The 19,866-nt window shown below is 42.7% G+C and overlaps 1 protein-coding gene across 1 annotated transcript in view; it reads left to right on the top strand.

The window, feature by feature from the left end:
- The window catches only part of LOC133774237 (chondroitin sulfate proteoglycan 4-like), a 79,639-nt gene extending 60,660 nt beyond the window's left edge, over positions 1-18,979 (top strand). The window contains exons 9-10 of the mRNA XM_062211898.1: positions 14,246-14,429; positions 15,397-18,979. Of these exons, the coding sequence (XP_062067882.1) occupies positions 14,246-14,429; positions 15,397-17,444 (2,232 nt within the window). The 3' untranslated portion in view covers positions 17,445-18,979. The remainder of the gene's footprint in view (positions 1-14,245; positions 14,430-15,396) is intronic.
- Positions 18,980-19,866: the final 887 nt, after the last annotated feature.

The raw sequence follows: 19,866 nt of genomic DNA, 5'->3' as shown, positions 1-19,866 counted from the left end.
GGGCTCGCTTTTGAAAAAGCAGACAGAACCCATTGCCAGTGGAGTGAGAGTAGTTTATCCTTTTTCCTTGTATTAATTTCTTAGGGTTGATGTAATAAATTACAGCAAATGTGTTTTCAAACAACCAAGAAGGAAATAATAAAACAACCAAGAAATGTATTCTCACACTCTGGAGGCTAAAGTCTGAAGTCTAATTCACTAGGCCAAAATCAGGTTGTAAGCAGGGCTGTGTGCTTTGGGGGGAGGTTCCTGGGGAGAATTCCTTCCTTGCCTCTTCCAGCTTCTGGGGGCTGTGAGCATTCCTTGGCATGTGGCCATATCACTGCAGTCTCTCTCCTGTGGTCCCACTGCCATACAGATACATTTCTGTCTGTGTTAATCCCCCTCTGTGTTACCCCTCTCGTAAGGATACCTGTGACTGGAGTTAAGGCCCACCTGAATAGTCCAAGAGAGTCTTCCACACTCGGGATCATTAACTTAATCACAGCTGCAAAGACTTTGCCCTGTAAGGAAACATCCAACAATTTCCAGAGATTAGGGCCTCATACTTATGGGGACATTTTCATCCCACTATGTTCATGCATAACAAATATAAGATGTCCCAGTCTACCTTCTGCTGTTTCCTAATAATCATCGTCTAGATCTAATTTGTTAGTTTTATTACAGGTCTACACACTCACCATGACATAAAGCCCATGAGCATTTTTGTTTTCTTTTATATAAGTGTGGATTTGCTGCTCTCCACCAGGTCAGTAGAGGGACCTATGGCTGGGTTCCCAAAAAGGCTTTTGGTCTAGTAGGTTTCCGCAGACTGACCCTGTCTGGGGAGAGCACTGGCCACAACTCTTGGATAATTTGGACCCGATTTTCAGTTGTTCATTTCCAGCTATAGATTTTAAGATACCACCCCCACCTCCCTTTTAGGAACTCAGGTTTCCTGAAATGCCTTTTCTGTTACTACTAGGGAGAATCATTCCTGGGATTTAACCCAGCCCTGCTATGTTTAACTAAAACCTGGGCATTATCCAAGCCTTGGTACCCTAGGACTTCTCTCCTCAAAGAAGCTTGGTCCCTCTGCCCATCTGCCCTCTGCAGCCATGGTGGTGCCCAGGCGAGGGAAAGAAGGGAAGACACACAGAGAGGAGTCACTCCTCTGAGCTCATCTTTTGGAAGACAGGATCTTAGTGCCCTCAAGTGCAAGCTTTTAGGACTTTTTAATTAATCCTTATAAAACCTTGACATTTGACTTCTTGGATTTTCTGGTTTCTATAGTTTCCTTCCCCTAGGACTATCTACCCAGGGTAGAGATTTATTTTTGGTCACTTCTCTTTCCCTTGCTCCACCGGCCAACCCCTTCCTGTTGCAAAACTTGGAGCCTGGGCAAAGCCATTCTGTCATGGAGAATCATGTGATTGGCTTCCAGGTCTCCATCTCTCCCCTTTCAGCCATGACCCTAGAACTTCTGGACCTGACCCTGAGCTAATGAGATAAAGTGAGTTATATAAAGTGCCTCATAGAGTGCAGGAAGTTTATATTTAGGGCTCAATAAAGTTAGGTACTATTTATGTGTTTTTGTTAAATAAATGGTAAGAAATATCCTGGGTTGCCTTATTCCTAGTGCCTCATGATTATAAGTATACATAGTTTATAATTAAATTATATAAGGCATCTTAAAGTAGTTTGTTTTTTTAGCTGTACAAAATGTTTTTATATCATTATTTTATAAGCATTTTTTAAAAAACTTTTTTTAATTTACTTTTTAAACTTTTGCTTGTATGTTTTTGCTAAAAATTAAGACAGAAACACACACATCAGCCTAGGCCAGAGGGTCAGGATCATCAATATCACCGTCTTCCTTGTCCCCTAGAAGGTCTTCAGGGGCAGTAACCCACATGCAGCTGTCGCCTCCTACGGTAACCATGCCTTCTTCTGAACACCTCCTGAAGGACCTGCCTGAGGCTTTTTTTCCCCAAAAAACCTTTTATTTAAGCAATATAAACTGCAATCTTAAGAATACAGTGATTGGGGCCGGCGCCGTGGTGCAGCAGGTTAAAGCCCTGGCCTGAAGTGCCAGCATCACATATGGGTGCCAGTTCTAGTCCTGGCTGCTCCTCTTCTGATCCAGCTCTCTGCAGTGGCCTGGGAAAGCAGTAGAAGATGGCCCAAGTCCTTGGGTCCCCGCACCCACGTGGGAGACCTGGAGGAAGCATCTGGCTCCTGGCTTCGGAGCAGCGCAGCTCCGGCCATTGCGGCCATTTGCGGAGTGAACCAACAGATGGAAGACCTTTCTCTCTGTCTCTTCCTCTCACTGTCTGTAACTCTACCTCTCAAATAAATAAATATTAAAAAAAAAAAAGAACACAGTGATTCTACTCACCGTACCTGCCCTCCCGCCTCTCTTCCTCCACCCTCTCCTATTCCCATTCTTATTTTTTACTAAGATCTATTTTCAATAGATGAATAACTCTATACTAAGTAAAGAATTTAACAAATTGTATGAAAAAAAAAAAAACTGTTCCTCAACAGTGGAGACAAGGGCTATTCAAAGTCATTGCATTTTGGAAAGCCAAGACACTGTGGCAAAAAATATCCTACATGAAGGATCTCTGTCAGTGAGACCCCAGTGGAAAGAAGGGCCATCAAAGAAGGATGTACTTTTCTCTGAAGGGAGAAGAGAACTTCCACTTTGTTTATGTCCTTGTCTAAATACTGACAGAGTTTGTGGTCACAAAAGGCTTCCATAGTCTTGGCAGCTCATGGCAAGAGCCTCAGGTGATCACTGATGTCATAAATAAGAGTGTTAATTGTTAAATTAACAACAGGAGTCACTGTGCACTTACTCCCCATGTAGGACCTCTGTCCTTAATGAGTTGTACTATGACATTACTATGACAATTAACTGCAAAACTTATTCTCAAACAGTACTTTATATATTGTGTATGTGTGAGGGTGCAAACTGTTGAAATCTTTACTTAGTATAGAGTTGATCTTCTGTATGTAAAGTTAATTAAAAATGAATCTTAATAAAGAATGGGATAGGAGAGGGAGTAGGAGATGGGGTGGGAGTTGGAGTGGGAGGGAGGGTATGGGAGGAAGAGCCACTATATTCCTAAAGTTGTACTTATGAAGTCTGCATTCATTAAATAAAAGCTTTTAAAAAAGTCATTTCATCTTGAAGTGTTAATTTCACTTCTATAGATTACCTTTTAGGTACTCTATTAGTTATCACAGATCAGGAAGAACATATGCTATGTGTCCTTGTGGGACTGGCTTATTTCATTAAGTATGATGTTTTCCAGTTTCATCTATTTTGTTGTAAATGACAGGATTTCTATTTTTTTTTTATCGCTGTGTAGTATTCCATGGTGTATATGTCCCATAATGTCTTTAACCAGTTTTCAGTTGACAGGCATTTGGGTTGATTCCATATCTTAGCTATTGTAAATTGAGCTGCAATAAACATGGGGCTACAGATAACTCTTTCATATGCTGATTATATCTCTCTTGGTAAATTCCCAGAGTGGGGCAGTTGGGTCATATGGTACGGCTATATTCAGATTTCTGAGGTAACTTCATACTGTCTTCCACAGTGGCTGTACAAGTTTACATTTCCACCAACAGTGGATTAGGGTACCTTTTTTCCCCACAGCCTCACCAGCATTTGTTGTTTGCTAATTTCTGTATGAAAGCCATTCTAACTGGGGTGAGGTGAAACCTCATTGTGGTTTTGATTTGCAATTCCCTAATGACTGGTGATCCTGAGCATTTTTTCATGTGTCTGTTGGCTATTTGGATTTCTTCTTTTGAAAAATGTTTGCCCATTGAATAACTGGGTAGTTTGTTTTGTTGTTGTTGAGTTTCTTGATCTTTTTATACTCTTTAGTTATTAATCCTTTACCAATTGAATAGCTTGCAAATAATTTCTCATATTCTGTCAGTTGCCTCTTCACTTTCCTGAAAGTTTCTTTTGCAGTATAGAAGCTTCTCAATTTGATATAATCTCATTTGTTAATTCTGGCTTTGCTTGCTTGTGCCTCTGGGGTCTTTTCCAAGAACTCTTTGCCTGTGCAAAAGTTTTGATATATTGTGTTGTCATCTTCATTCATTTCCAGAAATTTTTGGATTTCTATGCCCCACTGTTCATTTAGGAGCAAACTGTTCACTCTCCATTTGTTTGCATATGTTCCATTGATTCTTAAGTTGTTGATTTCCAGCTTTATTGCATTGTGGTCAGAGAAGATGCATGGTGTGATTTAGGTTTTTTTTTAAATTTGCTGACTTGCTTTATGGCCTAGCATGTGGTCTATCCTGGTGAGAAGAATGTGTATTCTGCAACTGTAGGATGTAAAGTTATATAGATATCTGTTAGGTCCATTTGGTCTCTAGTGTTGATTAACTTCTATTTCTCTGCTGATTCTTTGGTTGATCTGTCCATTTTTGAAAGTGGAATTGTAAGTCCTCCATTACTATTGTATTGGAGTCTCCCTTAGATTCATTTACATTTCTTTTAAATAGCCCTGAATTAGGTGCATATATATATAATAGTCACATCTTCCTGTTGAATTGATCCCTCAGTCATTATATAGCGCCCTTCTTTGTCTCTTTTAACAGTTTTTGTGTTAAAATCTATTTTTTGGTTCTGTTGGTATGGGATATCTTTTTCCACCTTTCACTTTCAGCCTGCATGTATCTTTGTTGGTGAGATGTGTTTCTTATAGGTGGCAAATAGATGGGTTTTGTTTTTTACTCCATTCAGCCAGTCTGTGTCCTTTTTTTTTTTGGACAGGCAGAGTGGACAGTGAGAGAGAGACAAAGATCTTCCTTTTTCCATTGGTTCACCCCTCAAGTGGCCGCTACGGCCCCCGCACATTGCGGCTGGTGCGCTGTGCCAATCCGAAGCCAGGAGCCAGGTGCTTCCTCCTGGTCTCCCATGCGGGTGCAGAGCCCAAGGACCTGGGCCATCCTCCACTGCACTCCTGGGCCACAGCAGAGAGCTAGACTGGAAAAGGAGCAACTGGGACAGAACCGGTGCCCCAAGCGGGACTAGAAACTGGGGTGCCGGCACCACAGGCAGAGGATTAGCCTAGTGAGCCACGGCACTGGCCTAGTCTGTGTCTTTCAACTGGGGAGCTGAGGCCATTTATACTCAAGGTGACTATTGATAAGTAATGACCTGGCCCTGCCATTTTCCCATAAATATTCCTGTTGTTGACTTTGGATTTCCTTTGTACTTTTACTGGGAGATTTTCTACCTTCACCTTCTTTCGTAGTGATGACCGTGTTTCTGTGTGTACCATATCCTTAAGCATCCTTTATAAGGCTGGACAAGTGACAAATTCTTTCAATTTCTATTTGTTATTAAAGGTTTTTTTTACCTTAATTCATAATGAGAGCTTTGCAGGGTACAGTATTCTGGGTTGATAGTTTTTTTTTTTCTTCTTAAGACTTGGAATATATGTCACCATTCTCTTTTAGCCTGTGGGATTTATGATGAGAAGTCAGCTGTTAGTCTAATAGGAGACCCCCTGAAAGTAATCTGGTATTTCTCTTGTGCACGTTTTAGAATATTTTCTTTATGTTTTACTGTGGAGAGTTTGACTACAATGTATCATGGCGAAGATCTTTTCTGGTCATATCTATTAGGAATTCTATGTGCTTCCTGTACTTGGATGTCCCTTTCTTTCTCCAAATTAAGGAAGTTTTCTGTAATTATTTCACTAAAAAGGCCTTCTAATCAGTTCTCTCTTTCCACACTTTCAGGAACTCCTAAGACCCATATTTGGGTCATTTGATAGTATCCCATAAATCTCTGACACTGATTTTTTTAGTTTTCTTATATCTTTCTTTCTTTTTTTTGGTCTGACTGTAAAATTTCCAGATTTATCTTTTAATTGGGATATTCTTTAGTCTGCCTCACTGATTCTTCAGGCTCTCAACCGTACTTTTTAATTGTGCTATAGAATTCTTCCTTTCTTAGATTTCATTTTTATTTCTCTTTAAAATCTCAATTTCATGAGAAAAAAATTTATTCATGTCATGGATGAATTTCTTTAGTTCATGAATTTGCTTCTGATTACTTCTACATAAACCTATGATCAATTTTTTGGATTCTGTTTCTGGTATTTCTTCAATCTCATCATCTTCACAATCTAGTATTGAAGTGTTGTGTTCTTTTGGGGCCATCATATTGTCTTCCTTATTACTGTTTCTTGAATTGGTGCATTTGTTATTCAACATTTGTTGTGATGGTTTTTTTTTTTTTCTCCCCCCTGTGATGGCTTTTATCTTTGAACTGTGCCTCTGTGGCTTAGTAGAATGTCCATTCTTTCACTGAATACCCAGAGGTGTGTGCTGGGTGTGGTCAGGGAACTTTGTTTAGTCCTCCAGAGTAAGGGGAGTATTGAAGTTGGGTGTGGTAAATTTCCTCTTTTTTTTTTTTTTTTTAAATCAGAGGGGAGGTTTGTTCAGCTCAGTGTATTCTCACGCTCACCTCCTCTCCTCAAAGGAGACCAATGCCTGTGTACTATCCCTAGTGGGTACAATTTTCATCCATGCTGCCACAAGAACCACACAAAGGATCTGTGCAGTCCTCTATGTGAACATGGATCCTGCAGCAATGACCATCACCAGGAATCAGGGTGCCCTGAGCATGTGGAGCTGCCCACAGTGACTGGCCAAAGTCCCAGCCACACCCTGCACCCTCCCACGCAGCCACAGTGTTTTTATGGTCCCAGCACACAAGGCTCCCACAGTCATGAGCTCCCAGCTCCCTGTCAGTTTTCCCAGCCAGACTCAGGTGTCTCTTCTCAGTTGGTTGCTGGATGCACAGAAATGGAACCTGGAGCACCTGTTGCGTATGTCCAAAATGGCACCCACCCTCTCTGAGTTACTTATAGGATACTGGTGCAGGGTGTCAGGGAGAGAAAAACGTGCTCTCTTTTTTTTTTCCTCTAGGTTGGCAGGTACACTGTCCCCCACAGGGCTCCAAACTGGACTCCTGCCAGGTTCTTCCTGCAACTTTTTCACCAGTGCTTTGGGCTTCTGCAGTCTGGTCTCACTTCACTCCAGACCTGGTGCTGAGACTCTCGGCTGCTGGGGTCCTGAGTTTTGTGCATCCACACCCTCCATGTAGGTCCACAGTGTCCCTCTAATTTGTGTGGAGTTTTCTCTGCCATTTTCTCCCTTTCCTGAGACTCTCTCCACTTTTTTTTTTTTAACTATCTTTCCCTAGTCCAGGGCAGTAAGCTCCCTCCAGTTTTTTCTTTAAGCAAATATTTATGGAAATGCCTAGTATAAAATGATGAAGAAATATTTATTTTCCAAGGAAATAGAAATAAGCTTCTGTAATATGTGCCAAAATTCCAGCCTACAAATCCCTTCATTTTTATGGGAAAATATTTATTTTATTAGACATGTTTTAGAACTTTCTAATTACTTAATATTCTCATGCTATTATTCATTTTTTAAAAAAGTGCTTAACTAGAATCCCCAGATATCCCAGCAAGGGATTGGTTACTGAGGATTTTGATGCTTTGTTGAGTAAGATATGTGCAGATCCTACATTTTTAAGCACTGTTATGACAGTAGACTGATTGGGTCAAATGCAGGTTACAAGTGAGATATTATTCTACATTTTAATGTGTAAATGGTATTCAGAGAGATTAAATCACTTGTACAGACAGAAAATGGTAGCATTTATATTTAAATTTTGACTGATCAATCTAAGGTTCTTTTTTAATTTTTATATTAGAAAGGGAAGAGCAGTAATTGTTGGAACCAAAGAGATCCCAATAAAATGCTATAGAAGAAAGAACTCTTATCTCTAAGCCTGGAGATCTGGCTTCTGTTACCATCTCTGCTACCAGCTAGCCCTGTGATGGGGAGAAAAGGAGAATTCCCTAACTGCCAATTTCTTTTGAGTGTCTCAACAGCCTCATCTGTAAACTAGAGCCTCTGAGCTTTCAAAAGCCAAATCTCTCTTTTTAGCCTCTGATAAATGGTTTTCTTTGTGGTTCTGTTATAACCAAGGATATGAGAGCCAGAGGTTTTAGAGCTCCGAGATCCAAGGGAAGTTATAACATTGTTCTTTCAAATAAAGGCACTACTTTGAGACATTCTAGAATTAGGAAGCACATATTGACCCATTTGTAAGTAAGTTAGGATGACAACTTTAAGTCCTAGACTAATGGAACAAATTTGGGATAGCTGGGAAAAGGGTCAAATATCAGCCTCACCATGGATATTCTAAGGACGTTCCAGAAAGACTCTATTACTCATAGGAAATAAAAATATCTCCTCTCTCTCTTATGGGAAAATGGCGGCAGAGAACATATTATTACCTCAGTTCTTTGTCTCACATAGAAGAATTTCCAAGCGGACAAGCAGAGATTTCAAAAGCAAGATTTATTAGAGTCAAAGACCTCAGGCAGAGTGGCATGGAGGGAGGCTTCTGAGAGAGGACAGAACCTAAAGGGGCTGATGGTAGTGGGGTTTTTAAGTACAATTTTGGGGAAGAAACTGTCAATAAGGTGGTGACAGACACAACAAAAGATGTGATTTATAATCCTTTATCCTGTCTGGCTTGCTCCTGATTTAAAAAAAAAAAAAATAATCCAGAAGGGTAGGATAGGTAGCTGGTTTTCACAGTAAACTGTGAGCTCAGGAGGATGGAATCACTGCTCCCTTGCTATTCTTATGGTAAATTTGGAGATTCCTAAGGAAGGAGGAGGGACACTTTTGATCTTGCTAAAGATAACTTTTTTGGGGGAACATTTTCCACCCTCAATTTCCAGATTGCCTATAAACCTGTTTGACTCCTCACATCTGTCCTTAATCCCAGAGTCCAGGTGTTCAGCTCAGTGGCTTTTCTCTCCAGACTGAATACAGTGGAAATATGTAGAGGTGATGGAAGTTGTTCCCAAGGCCACTTCCTACTTGAATGATAAAATCCCTAACCATCTCTGAGAGCCTTCTCGTCTCAGGTTTACCCCGTATTTTCTCTCATGAAGTCTTGGTCTCAGTCTTCCTTTCCTGTGTCCCCCCCTTTCCCCAACAAATACCACCTTTCCCCTACAACACACACACCTTAGAAGTTGGGTTTTAGCTGGAGAGGCCAGTGCTATCTTCTACAGGACGGACTTCACTCACCTGCCCCTGTTGGCAGGGCATAGCTGGCAGGGTGGCCTTCCACAGGCACCTTTGCCCCCCCCTTCACTTTTTTTTTTTTTTAAAGATTTAATTTGTTTACTTGAAAATCAGAGTTACAGAGAGGCAGAGGCAGAGAGAGAGAGAAGTCTTCCATCTACTGGTTCACTCCCCAGATGGCTGCAATGGCTAGAGCTGCACCAATTCAAAGCCAGGAGAGAGGAGTTTCTTTGAGGTCCCCCAAGTGGGTGCAGAGGCCCAAGGACTTGTGCCATTTTCTGCTTTCCCGGGCCATAGCAGAGAGCTGGATCGGAAGTAGAGCAGCCAGGACACGAACTGGCACCCATATTGGATGCCAGCACTACAGGTAGTAGCTTTATCCGCTATGTCATAGCTCCCCACCCACCCACCCCTCCCGCCCCTTCACTTCTAACTGGGCACTTACAGCAATCTGATAGCCGGTCTTAGGATCCAGATGCTCAAGATTCATCTAGGGAAATTCTCTCTCTCACACACTCTCTCCAGTGTCAAATTAGTCAATTGCTTGTGCACACTTCATTTCTCACTTGAAATGCCCTTTCAAGAATCCACACTCCAACAGACCTGTGCTCCTCAGGGCTCCCGAAGTACAAGGCTCTGTCAATTGCTCTTCTCAGTTCCTTCCCTCCAAAGTTCTCGACCGACCTCATCTCAACGGCCCTCATCTATGAGTCGCATTCCTCCTCTGGGACAATCACTATCCATATTCTATGTTAGTAAAATGGTACCATCTTCCTAAGCTCCGCCTGGCTTACTAGAAGTCAGGTGACCAAACAGCCCAATCACAAGCGTCAGCTCTACCCCCACCCTAAGGGGATTCGCTGCTCCCACGTCCTTACCTCTGCAAAGCTATAGAAGACCTGTTCTCCCAGCACAGGCTGCTGTTCTCTCTGTGCAAGGGGAGGCAGCCTGTTGGGTTCCCCCACTCAACAATGAACCTTCTCCCTTACTCCGGTGTTTGGTGTGTTCTGTGGTGACATTTCATTCTAGACATTGGAAAATCCTTAGATTATTCCAAGTAATACTTACATATTTACATACATACAGGGAAATACATACATTCATACAGGGAAACTGATTTTCATTTATGCCAAAAGACTAATGGACAAGCTGGATCAGCTTCCAAGAAAACCTTTCTTCTTGGTTAATAGATTGTGTTTCTTTCAATATTAGGAAACTAGTTTTCTTTCTTTATGACATTAGTCCTGTCTCAAGCGAAATAGAAACCTGTTAGGAACCATTCTCTTGCCCAAAAACCCATGGTGCAGTTACTGGTTTCTGGAAGGGGAAATACATTCATGACTAATCTTCATAAATCTTACATTGGCAATAGAAATGGCTATGACTACTAAATGCAACAGAATTACTCCTCAGGAACTGGAGAATTGACATGCTAGCTAGTACCAGAAATTCCTATTTTTAGAAAAACTGCAATTTCAAATGAGTAATCTTTACAGGGAAGTGTTGAGCAGTGAAATTTTTTCTTCCTCATTTAAAATCCCCAAGTGACAGCATTTCCTTGCCTTGTCCAGGCAGGGGAGAAGGTGTGAGGAATCAGGCAGTCAGTGTGGTCCCCATGGTCCCTGTGGTAATTGAAGGTACAAAATGCTTGTTTTTCCCAAAAGTTATCTTTAACAAGATCAAAAGTGCCTGCCCTACCTCCTTAGGAGTCTCCAGTCTTATGAGAATAGCAAGGGAGTGGTGAATCTATCCATCTCAGTTCCCAGGTCACTGTAAAACAAATTAGGTATCTCACTCTTCTGATGGCTCTTTTGTTTTGTCATGTGCAAGCTAGACAGGTAAAATAACTGCAAATCAGGTCTTTTGATGGGTGTCCTGTCCACCCCCCCCCCAACTGAATGTCAAGCTGAAAAGTTTTTTCTTCCCCAAAATTGTGCTTAAAAACCCCAATACCACTGACCCCTTCTGGTTTTGCCTCTCTTGAAGCCCCCCTCCATGCCACTCTGGGTGGAGGTCTTTGACTCTAATAAATTATGCTTTTAAATCTCTCTGCTTGTCTGCTTGGAAATTCTTTTTCCATGTGGGACAAAGAAGGGGGTAATATTTTCTTCGCTACCATTTCACCCATAACAAAGAAACAAAAAACTTCTCACCAACAGTTTTGGACCACTCTGGGACAGGTGTTTGCATTCCATAGAAACTCATGGTACCAAAAGCCTTTCTAGAACTCTGGTTCCAGGTGGATCTCCTGTCCTAGCGCTGAGCCTGAGCAATACATATTCAAGGACTCAAAGTTCTGTCAATTAATATAGTGTTCCTAAATAATGATGGATGACTCACCAACTTTATTTTTTTAAAAGATTTTATTTATTTATTTATTTGACAGGTAGAATTACAGACAGTGAGAAAGAGACAGAGAGAAAGGTCTTCCTTCCGTTGGTTCACTCCCCAAATGGCCGCAACGGCCAGAGCTGTGCTGATCTGAAGCCTGGAGCCAGGTGCCTCTTCCTGGTCTCCCACATGGGTGCAGGGGCCCAAGCACTCGGGCCATCCTCCACTGCTATCCCAGGCCACAGAGAGAGCTGGACTGGAAGAAGAGCAGCCAGGACTAGAACCGGCACCCGTATGGGATGCCGGCACTGCAGGCGGAGGATTAACCTAGTGTGCCATGGCGCCGGCCCCTCACTAACTTTACAAATGACAGGTTATCCTAGGTACTTTTGAGCTGAATGCTAGAATACTTTAGTATTCTCGAAAACTAGCTGTAAATTCAGATGATTATAATAACTAGCAGGCCAGAAAAAGATATAACCCATAGTAACTGAGGGTTAAATATTTTGTCTGGAGCCTTCCCTTCTGAGATGGCAGTTTCAGAACTCTGAATCAGTGCTGTTAGAGGGAGGACTGCCACATGCTATTTGGACACCAAAACACTGTAAAACTCATCTCCATTAGTTGAGTTGGAAAGGACATTGACAGCAATGGGCATTAGGGACTTAACAATAAACTTCTGAAAAATACCTCAGGCAGGGTGGAACAATTTGAATATCAAATTGAGGATAATCACAATGGAATGCAATACATCAGATATTAAAATTCATGAATATAGAATGACTCAACAACAAAACAAAAAAGCTCAAACAAAGAAAACAGTCTGGTGGTAATATCTGGAGGTTGGAACCAAGGGATCAACTCACTATAAAAACTGGTACATGAGAGAAAAGAAGCAAGCACTTCTCCTGTCTCTGTTCTACCTGCTTATTCTCAAAGAGCTGATGAGGAAGGTTCTCTTCATAGACAACCACCAGATAAGAAGTGAAGAAGGAATGCTGAAAGAAAGACTATCATTGTTTTGCCACTGCAACCATAATGAATTTAGGCAATGACTCTGTAAGGCTAGGCGCCTTGAAGAGATTGGTCAACCGGCCAACTTGTCAATCCACCTATCAGTCTTTTTTTTTTTTTTTTTTTTTTTTTTTGACAGAGTGGACAGTGAGAGAGAGAGAGAAAGGTCTTCCTTTTTCTGTTGGTTCACCCCCCAATGGCCGCTGCAGCTGGTGCACCGTGCTGATCCGAAGCCAGGAGCCAGGTGCTTCTCCTGGTCTCCCATGTGGGTGCAGGGCCCAAGGACTTGGGCCATCCTCCACTGCACTCCCGGGCCACAGCAGAGAGCTGGACTGGAAGAGGAGCAACTGGGACAGAAGGGACAGAATCCGGCGCCCCGATCAGGACTAAAACCCTAAGGTGACGGTGCCGCAGGCAGAGGATTAGCCAATTGAGCCACGGCACCGGCCACACCTATCAATCTTAAAAAGACTGAGAAAAGGCCAGCGCCGTGGCTTAACAGGCTAATCCTCCGCCTTGCGGCGCCGGCACACAAGGTTCTAGTCCCGGTCGGGGCACCGATCCTGTCCTGGTTGCCCCTCTTCCAGGTCAGCTCTCTGCTGTGGCCAGGGAGTACAGTGGAGGATGGCCCAAGTGCTTGGGCCCTGCACCCGCATGGGAGACCAGGAGAAGCACCTGGCTCCTGCCATCGGATCAGCGCGGTGTGCCGGCCGCAGCGCGCCTACCGCGGCGGCCATTGGAGGGTGAACCAACGGCAAAAGGAAGACCTTTCTCTCTGTCTCTCACTGTCCACTCTGCCTGTCAAAAAAAAAAAAAAAAAAAAAGACTGAGAAAAGAAGCAACCTAATGTTATTTTTGCTTTGCAGTCAAATACAAGAGGACATATATAATACAGCCTGTAAAACATTCTTATCCAAAAATTAAACCTTATTCTTATTAAGACCCAGTAGATTTAGCTTCCAGTATCTAGGAAACATAGAAGAGAGAGAAATATGTTAAATAACACCGTAGAGATGCAATCAACAAAGTTCAGAAAGCAGGAAAATCTATAAGACAAATAACCCAATTTATTCAGTGAATAAATCACAGGAAAAAAAGAAGGGGATCCTGTAGATAAAGAGATACTATGGAAGAACCAAACAAATGGGATGTGCAGACTTCTCAGGATCTTGACTGAAACAAAGCAACTGTTTTAAAAATTTAAAAAGGACATGTACTAACATGTACTATATCATCAGAAATTTAAACCCTGATTGAATATTTGATAATATTAAGTAATTATAATATTTAGGAGTGATAGCAGAATTGTGGTTATATTTTTAAAAGTCATCTTTAGTTAGTGCTGAATCATTTTTGGGTGAAATTATATGATGTCTGTAATTTGATTCAAAATAATCTAAAAAGTGAGTAGGAGTGTATCTGAGATAAGACTGGTTATGAGTTGATAATAACTGAAACTGTCTGTCTGGTAGGTAAAGGTTTATCATAAGCTTTCTGTAATACAAATACCTTAGGACATCAGTCATCTCAAAAACAATGTGCTTTTCTGTTTTTCATGAATAGATCCTGTCTGTGATAGGGTCTCTTAGGTTGAGAAAGAAGTTCTCATGTATTAAATGTTCCTGCATTTACGTGTGTATGTGAAGCAATTTGAACTTGAGAGAGTGAGCCCTGTGAAGACATGCATACCCTCCAGGTGGGGAATATGTTCCTCCTCATGTCATCCCAGAGGCTAATTTTTCTTACTGTCTGGCAGGTCAACGAGGGGCAGATACTCTATCAGCATGTGGATCGTGAGAATGCAGCCTGGACTGTACAAGACTCTTTTACATTCACGGCGTCCTCCCCACCGGCAGCTCTAGGCCCAGAGGAGTTTCATGTTACTATTTCATACGAGATTAATGAGCCTGGTCGGCAGAGCCAACTGCTTGCAAATACAGGTAATGCCACCAAGACATTGCCAGTGCCTTATCTATAAGTATGAAAGTAAGGACACTTTGGGATTAATTATTTCCCTATGTAATTGCCAATTCCTTGAAATCAACTTTTGGAGTGAAACTTAATAATCATAACAAAGTGATCTCTTTCCATGTCTTTTTTCTGGGCTCTGTTTCCTGGCATGAGCTTAATAGCTGTGTTGGGGTAAGGATGGCAACTTTGCTTTGAAGAATTTTATTTGTGTCTTCAGGTAGGGACTTCACCATGTCCATGACTGAAAACTCTTGACAGAAAATGAAAATGGCAAATAGGGCAAGTTCCTGAAAGGAAAAGAATATTGACAAACCATACCTGTTTCCATGGCAAGAGAAAAGTCCAATGGCAGATGAGTTAGGAAATTAACATTTAAAAATTTTTTTATTTAATATTTATTTGAGAGGGAGGGAGAGACAAGAAAAGAGAGAAAGTGAGTGTGCCCCCATTTGTGGGTTCACTCCCCAAATGTATGCAAAAGCTAGGGCTGGGCCAAGTGAAACTGGGAGCTGGGAACTCGATCCAGGCCCCCAACACGGGTGGCAGGAACTCCATCACTTAGGCCATCACCCACTGCCTCCCAGTGGTCACATTAGCAGGAAGCTGCAATCATGAGCAGAGCTTCATGTGTGTATCTAGGCACTCTGAAGTGGGATGCAAGTATCCAGACTGGTATCTTAACTACTAGGCCAGATACCTGTCCCAGAAATCATTTATATCTAAAGACTTTAATGTTTACTTGTCTGAAATGGTGATTTAACTGTGTGTGTTTGTATTTAAATTTTATTTTATTTTTTCATATGCCTTGAGTAGCAGAGCTAATTCAAGTACTGGAGCAACCGAAGTGTTTAGAACAACCTATTGGGACTTTGGCAAAGATGAGGGAAAAAGAGAACATTCTAAGGAAATGCCACTTTGTTCTTTGTGTTTTAACAGGAGCTGCTGTGAAGGAGGGAGGCAGAGTCCTCATTGATCAATCCAAGTTAGATGCTTCCAACCTCTTGTTTAAATTGTCCAAATCTCAGCACTCTTCCTATGAAATCTGGTTCCAGGTTATATCACTTCCTCACCATGGGACCATCACAGTTGGAGAAAGAAACATTACCAAAGAAAAACCCAATTTCTCCCAGTATATAGTTAATAAATTTGGAATCACATACCTTCATGATGACTCTGAATCCCTGGCTGATAATTTTACCTTTGCTGCTTGGCCAAATCGAAAGAACGAGTCCCCCATCAAGCCGGAGGCTGACTTCCTGGAAGAGCTATTTAACATCACCATCTCCCCTGTTAATGACCAGGCACCAGAATTAAAGACAAAAGGGCTTCAGCTGAGAGTTCTGCAGGGCAGTACGTTGGTTGTGGGACCTGAAAACTTGAAAGTGGAAGATCTTGACAATTCTCCCGATGAGATCAGATACTCACTCATCCGTAATCCTTCTAATGGCTTTTTGGCCATGGCTAACCGTCTAGACTCACCTATTCACCACTTTACACAGGCTGACATCGATCACTCTCAGGTGTGGTTCATCCATGATGGGAGCCCATCCTCTGGAGTGTTCTACTTCAGCGTGACAGATGGAGAACACCGCCCTCTCTACAAGCTCTTCCACTTGGACGTCATCCCCATTTCCATCACCCTCGTGAACCTCACCGACCTACTTCTCCCACAAGGTCAGACAAGTGTCCTCCTCACCAATGCTCACCTGTCAGCAGTGACCAATGGAAGAAGCCCCCAGATCACTTACAGGATAACATGGCCCCTCCGACATGGGCACCTGCTGATCGAAGACCAGGTAGTCACTAGCTTTGGACAGGAGGATTTGAATTCAGGAAAACTGTCTTACCGTATGACAAATCTCACAGCCTCAGAGGACCAGCTGCAGTTCTCAGTGTTTACGTCAGAAAGCAATCTGACAGGACAAACACTGGGCATCAGAGTGCTGCCTTTACTGCGGGTGACGTCCCACCTCACAGTGGCCAACGGAGTGGCTCATCAGTTGAGAAGAAAGGACCTTGATGCTACTGAGCTCGCTAATATGACAAACAGTGATCCCACATTTGAAGTGACAGAACCGCCTGTCCATGGAAGACTTGTACGAAGGGTGGTTCGCAGCTCTGTGACAGAAGATGCTACTCTGTTCACTCAGAGCGACATTGACCAAGGACTGTTGGTGCTTGATCCACACGCTAATCTAACAGGCGTCACTCTGCTGAATGACTCCTTCACTTTCTTGCTCAGGGCAGACCATGTGCAGCCAGCAATAGGTTATCTCCCCTTCACCATAGTGCCACCTGACTCCTTCATCTTGCAGACTTTCACACCAAATGTTCCTTTATTAGTCACTGGAGGTAGCCTTGTGACCTCGGTTCTTGCTCAGGAAAAGCCCATGATTTCCTTAGGTCCCACGGCACAGACAGACTCTCTGGAGAAGCCATCCCAGACCAGCTGGCAGAGAACAGAGCCCTGGGGTCAACACAGTGATGAAGAGCTTCATGTATATGGCAAGGCCTCTCCCACCAGGGTCATTTGGCCCCCAGCTGTGACCAGAGTCAGCCACAGGGCACCCACTCAGCCCAGAGTGAGTAATTACCCACTGATGGTCATTGTAGCCTTGGCTGTGGTGGTCTTCCTGCTGACAGTGACTGCAGTAGCCTTGTGTGTCTGGCTGCTGGGTCGGAAGACAGAAAAGGCCAAACCCCTCATCAAGCCCCAGACCAACGTGGAGCCCACAACTCCATGTCACAGGCCAGAAAGGAGCACCACTGTTCCCACTGTCACAGTGACTCCCCTTATCAAAAGCTCCAGCAGCCCCCCAGCCAGTCTTTTTAGGGTCCCACACTGTGAGAAAATGGTTTCTTCATTGCCTGAGCCAGTGGAAAAATGTGCTCCTTGGGAGACATGGCTGAACCTGGATCCAGACATGGTCAAGCTCTGCCGACAAACCAACCCAACACTGAAACACAACCAGTACTGGGTCTAGACGTGGGGCTCTTGTTAACTTATTGGCCACCTACTGTTTAGCAGGTACTAATAGAGACACTGAGATGTACGACAAAGAAATGTTAGTTGAATCAACATGGCCCTGTTGGTCATGCCGTGCTTAATCATGGTCCCTTGGTTAGTTGGTGGTTTATTGTAACTTTTGTACAACACTCATCAATTTCCATAGTGAGCTCTGTGTGTCCTCTTCTGGACCTTTCTCAGTATACATCAGCTTTTGTCAATATTTAAACCCTTTGCCAAGGTGCTACAGGACATGTTGGCCCCACTAAAAACGACAGTATTAACTTGGGACATAAAGTTGAAAGAGGAAGGCTTTGAATATTTTTCATTGAGGATTCATTCTCGCTCAGTGAGTCAGCAGGAAGTGCCAGAACTATTTTAGCATATAGGAGAGATACTTCATCAAATTACGAATTTGTTTATGTCATGTTTTTCTGTACTGTCTTCCTCTTCAGGGCCTCTAAGTTTGATTTCCTAATTCAGGGAATGCCTTGGTATTCCTGAGAGTGGGACAGCCTGGTCCCCTTTGAAGGTGTTTATTGACTACATTAGATTTCCTTTCTTTTTAAAATGATGTATTTATTTATTTGAAAGCCAGGGTTACAGAGGGAGAAGGAGAGACAGAGAGATCTTTCATCCACACTGGTTCACTCCCCAGATAGCTGCAAAGGCCAAGGTTGAGCCAAGCCAAAGCCAGGAGCCCAGAGCTTCATCCCAATCTTCCACATGGGTAGCAGGGGCCCAAACACTTGGGCCATATTCTGCTTTCCCCAGGTCTGCCCACTGTGTAATTAGAGAAGCAGTGGATAGTATCTATTAAAATGCTCTTCAATTATTGAGATACTTGAAAAACAATGATTTTGATTTTTCAGATTGGTGTCTTTATTATCTCTGTTCATGTGTTAATTGTTTTCTCAAAACTAGAGGTCAATGTTCTTCAACGGGGTGAGCATGGGTTTGGGGTAGCATGGGTTTGGGGTAGCATGGGCTGTGAAAGCTGTGTGAGGGGAGACATTCCTCCTTCCTTCCCCCTGGCCCAGAGGACATTTGGTGATTACTAGGGACAGGGGTTTTTTTTTGTTTTGTTTTGTTTTGTTTTCAAAACTGGTGGAAAGTCCTTGAGTCTACTGGGTAGGGGCCAAGGAGGATGCCACATATATAACAATGCACAGGACAGCTCAACATGACAAAGGGTTGTCTGGCTCCAAATGTCAAAGGTGCTGAGATGGAGAAAACCTGGCTTAAGCCACAATCTCTTGGATACCTGTTGAAGGATTAGTAAACTCATTACCAAGTCTAGGCAAAAGCCATTTCTACAAATAGAATGGGGGGAGGAGGGGTGAAATTCCACTGTGTATTTGAAACTGACTGGCTAATGGTACACATGAAAATTTTTTAAAAGAGAATGGATTAAAAACCAAACAAAATTTGACAGAAGTTTCATTTCTTTATATTTCTTGTCTAAGGGAAAGATTTTGCCTGTGTTAACAGGTGGAATGCATCAGGAGAAAAAAAAACAAGGTAGGATATTTACAAAAGAAAAGCTGAGGTCAAAGTGTCCTCATGCCTCTGATATGTTCCTTACTAAAGAGACTTTTTATTCACTCTCCTTTCCACTCTTCCCAACTCACTTTTAACTGCTCTTTGTAAAACAGATTTCATGATTTGCAGAATAAATGGGAGCACAACATATTTGGGTCTAGCCCATGTCTTAGGTACTTGGATCTGATACCATGGACAGCTGTTGCCTGCCATCCCTATCTGGGGACAACAGTTGCCAAAGAAAACTTCTCTAGTCTGCCTCCAAAAGTGCTTCTTTCCAGCATTTCTTGATTTCTGAATTATATGCAGCCCCCTTTCAAGTGTTTTGGTTTGGGGAGGAGAAATGAGAGGCTTAACCCATAGTTGCCTTGATCATTAAGCAACTCAGATTTGTTTTCAGGCCTATTCTAACCTGGGCACTTGGAAGAACTGGAGTGTGTGCTTCCACACAAGAGGGAAAGGCCAAGGAGCATCTTCGCTCCAGTGAGTGCTTCTCTCCCTTCATGGGCAAGGGATGCCTGCTCTCTGTGGAAGAGCCAGACGTTCTTGGCTCAGGGATCATGTTGGCTTCTGCCTAGAATTACCAGCATGGCAAAACGAAAATCTCTGCTTTCCCTTCCTCATTTTCTTGCTAGTTTTGCAACTCCAAACTAATAAGGTCAGTGTCTGTATTGGAAGGAGACACACCCAGACACGTCACAATAATTCACATTGTTGTTTCTGAATGTGCCTTGTGGAGCAGGAGCATCAGTGCTTCAGCAAGTCATTCATAAAGAGTTTGGAAAGTTGTCTTCCAGAAACTCTGGGATAGTCTACTGGCTTGCAGATGGAGTCAATTAAAAGGAAACAGTGCCTAC

The sequence above is a fragment of the Lepus europaeus genome, chromosome 15, assembly GCF_033115175.1.
Source record: "Lepus europaeus isolate LE1 chromosome 15, mLepTim1.pri, whole genome shotgun sequence".
Lineage (NCBI taxonomy): Eukaryota > Metazoa > Chordata > Mammalia > Lagomorpha > Leporidae > Lepus > Lepus europaeus.
The sequence above is the reverse complement of the archived record's forward strand: the minus strand, read 5'-3'. Positions and strand labels throughout refer to the sequence as shown.